Here is a 3,808-nt window from a genome sequence, read left to right as displayed (position 1 = left end):
AAAAAAAAAAAAAAAAAAAAAAAAATAAAATAAAATAAAATAAAACACAACTCTCAGGCCAGGATGGTGGCTCACACCTGTAATCCCAGCACTTTGGGAGGCCCAGGCGGGTGGATCACCTGAGGTCAGGAGTTCAAGACCAGCCTGGCCAACATGGTGAAATTATGGTGAAATCTGTCTCTTCTGAAAATACAAAAATTAGCCGGTGTGATCGTGTGCACCTGTAGTCCCAGCTACTTGGGAGATTGAGGCACAAGAGTTGATTGAACCCAGGAAGTGGAGGTTGCAGTGAGCCGAGATTGCACCACTGCACTCCAGCCTGGGTGACAGAGCAAGACTCTGTCTCAAAAAGAAAGAAACCACATTTACAGACACATAACTACATCACAAATACGTTAATGCACATTCGTCAGAACATTCTCTTCAATCAAGTTAATCTTTTTAACTCCCTTCTCATTTTGAGTGAAGATGAATACCCTTTACATATCCTATTGGGGAAATGTGTTTTTCATTTTAGGGACGCTTGACATTCAGGGATGTGGCCATAGAATTTTCTCAGGAGGAGTGGAAATGCCTGGACCCTGCACAGAGGGCTTTATACAAGGACGTGATGTTGGAGAACTACAGGAACCTGGTATCCCTGGGTGAGGATCGTGCCCCTGCAGAAGCCGGGATCTGCCCTTGGTTATTTCAGCATTTTCCCTTGTGTGCCCCCTGGGAGCCCCTGCATTGTTTGACTGACATTAAGCAGGAGAATCACTTGAACCTGGGAGGCCGAGGTTGCGGTGAGCCGAGATCACGTCATAGCCAGTCTGGGCAACAAGAGCAAAACTCCGTCCCCCCCAAAAAAAACAAAAAAAAAACCTTATTGACTCAGGCTGGGACCAATGGCTCACACCTGTAATCCCAGCACTTTGGGAGGCCAAGGCAGGAGGATCACCTGAGGTCAGGAGTTCGGGACCACCCTGGCCAACATGGTGAAACCCCCGTCTCTACTAAAATACAAAATTAGCCAGGCATGATGGTGGGCACCTGTAATCCCAGCTACTTGGGAGGCTGAGGCAGGAGAATCGCTTGAACCTGGGAGGCAGAGGTTGCAGTGAGCCAAGATTGCACCACTGCACTCCAGCCTGGGCAATAAGAGTGAAACTCCATCTCATAAAAAAAAAAAAAGAAAAAAAAAATCTAAAAATCTTGTTGACTCAGAAATGAAAAGCTCCATAGTATTTTCTGGAGTTGAAATGTCGATTTTCTTCAGATGTTCTGTCCCCTTCGTTATACATCATTGGGTGGTACCAGGGCTGAACTATGCATAAAATCCTTTTTGTTTGTTTTTGAGATTGGGTCTTGCTGTCACCCAGGCTGGAGGGCACTGATATGATCTTGGCTCACTGCAGCCTCCACCTCCTAGGCTTAAGCAATTCACCTCAGCCTCCCTAGTAACTAGGATTACAGGCGCCTGCCACCACACCCGGCTAATTTTTGTATTTTTCATTTTTACAATGTTGGCCAGGCTGGTCTCAAACTCCTGGACTCAAGCAATCCACCCGCCTCAGCCTCCTGAAGTGCTGGGATGACAAGCATGAGCCCCCGCACCCAGCTGCATAATACCTTATGGCAAACTTCAGATACCCACTTCCCTGTTTTCTACTCCTGTGCTTTTTTTTATGTTTTGTGTTTTGAGACGGAGTGTTTCACTCTTGGAGGCTGGAGTGCAGTGGCGCGATCTCAGGTCACTGCAACCTCCACCTCCTGGGTTCAAGCGATTCTCCTGCCTCAGCTGCCCGAGTAGCTGGCATTACAGGCATGCACCACCACACTCGACTAATTTTTTTTTTTTTTTTTTGTATTTTTAGTAGAGACGGAGTTTCTCTATGTTGGTCAGGCTGGTCTTGAACTTGCAACTTCAGGTGATCTGCCCGCCTCAGCCTCCCAAAGTGCTGCGATTACAGGCGTGAGCCACTGTACCCAGCCTCTACTTCTGTGCTTTATACTCAGTAGTTACTGGGAAGGGGCTCGATGTCTGCTTTTTTATAATATTCCCTAAGCATTCAGAAGGAGGCAGTCTGTGGATGAACTTGTGAAACGTTCTTCTTGATTCATTTGTGATATCCTCTCTCCTTCCTACACATAGGGCTTGGATTTGGGAGATGCCACCGCACATTTTGATTCTTTTTTTACAAACAGGAATCTCTCTTCCTGACCTGAATATTAACTCCATGTTGGAGCAAAGGAGGGAGCCCTGGTCTGGTGAGCGTGAAGTGAAAATAGCAAAAAATTCAGATGGGAAGGGGCACATCAAAGGTGTGAACACAGGTAAGAGCTCAGATGGGCAGGGTGGAAGCCATGCTGTCGTTTGGGCTTTTGTTTTGTTTTGTTTTGTCTAGTTTTGTTTTTTGGTTTTATTTTAGTGTTTTTTTATTTTTTTGAGATGGAGTTTCACTCTGTTGTGAAACAGAGCNAAAAAAAAGCTTTACTATTACTAGACCCATCTGTAAAAACATTTTCAGCACTTTTAATTGGTTTAAATTTAGTTATTCTAGGGAGAATCTAGTTAATTTTAAAAATTGAAATAATTTTGTTTTTGGAAAGTGATTATTAAGAATACCCACGAAATCAGCTAACTGGGTTTGCGAAGTAAGATTATTTATAAAGGCTTGTTGTATTTATGCCTTCGTAAGAGGGTCATATCCATGCAATTTAGCAATTCCATGCAATTTAGCAATTCAAGTTCTCCTATTGCCTATCAGAGTAGCAATTTGATCCAAATAAGGACTTAGTGTCCATGAATTAGTATGTGGAAGAAACAGCCATTCTGCCAAGTCCTGCTCTTGGGCAATAACACCAGTAGGTGAATGCTGAGTTGGAAAAATCAGTAAGTCTGAAGTCTTTTCTGGATCTACTCTATTTATTTGAGCTTTATATACTTGTTTTTCAATCAGTTGCAACTCTGCCTCAGCCTCCTTTGTTAATTGCCAAGGGCTAGTGAGACTAGGATCTCCTTTAAGGATAGAAAATAGATTACTCATTGCATAGGTAGGAATGCCTAGAGCAGGTCGTATCTAATTAATGTCCCCTAGGAATTTTTGAAAGTCATTCAGTGTTTTCAATTGATCCTTACATATGATTACTTTCTGTGGCAGTATTGTAGTGTCATTTACTAAGTAGTGTCATTTACTACTGTAGTGTCATTTACTCCCTAAGTCGGAGTAAGGAGTAGTAGTCTGAATTTTGTCAGGAGCTATAATTAAACTGGCATGAGAAATCAAATTTTGTAAGTGATTGTAACATTGGAGTAATATTTCCCGAGTGGGGGCAGCACAGAGAATATTGTCCCATTGTTTTCCTTTTTTGCATTTTGGATATATTCCAGGCTTAGCAGTTATCTTTTTCCCCCCAAACTGTTGGCCCAACTTGGTGATTTTTTCTACATTCTTTTTTAGTATGACCATGCTTCCCACAGTTAAAACAAGCTCCAGGAAATGGAGTATTTCCTTTACCCACTTTCATTCCTGCCATTGCCTGGGCCAGCAGAGTAGCCTTATGCAGATTATCTCTGATACCATCACAAGGTTTAATATAGTTAACCAAATGTGCTTTTCCCTCATAAGTCGCAGAGCGACTTGGCACTCAGGATTGGCATTGTCGAAAGCTAATAACTGCAGTACTATGTCCTGAGCAGCTGAATCTGCGATCACCTTTTTAAGAGACTCCTGGCCGGGTGCGGTGGCTCAAGCCTGTAATCCCAGCACTTTGGGAGGCCGAGACGGGCGGATCACGAGGTCAGGAGATCGAGACCCTCCTGGCT

General features: G+C 43.5%; 1 protein-coding gene across 3 annotated transcripts in view; it reads left to right on the top strand.

Annotated features, from left to right (window-relative positions):
• The window catches only part of ZNF480 (zinc finger protein 480), a 34,000-nt gene that overhangs the window by 14,754 nt on the left and 15,438 nt on the right, over window positions 1–3,808 (top strand). For 2 of the 3 annotated variants that reach the window (XM_017864687.1, XM_017864695.1), the window contains 2 exons: window positions 518–644; window positions 2,188–2,316. In XM_017864687.1, the coding sequence (XP_017720176.1) occupies window positions 518–644; window positions 2,188–2,316 (256 nt within the window). Of the gene's footprint in view, window positions 1–517; window positions 645–2,134; window positions 2,317–3,808 lie in introns of all 3 variants that reach the window. The other variant, XM_017864700.1, reaches the window with a different exon arrangement.

Source organism: Rhinopithecus bieti, unplaced genomic scaffold, assembly GCF_001698545.2.
Source record: "Rhinopithecus bieti isolate Rb0 unplaced genomic scaffold, ASM169854v2 scaffold_2723, whole genome shotgun sequence".
In the NCBI taxonomy this organism is placed as follows: domain Eukaryota; kingdom Metazoa; phylum Chordata; class Mammalia; order Primates; family Cercopithecidae; genus Rhinopithecus; species Rhinopithecus bieti.
The sequence above is the reverse complement of the archived record's forward strand: the minus strand, read 5'-3'. Positions and strand labels throughout refer to the sequence as shown.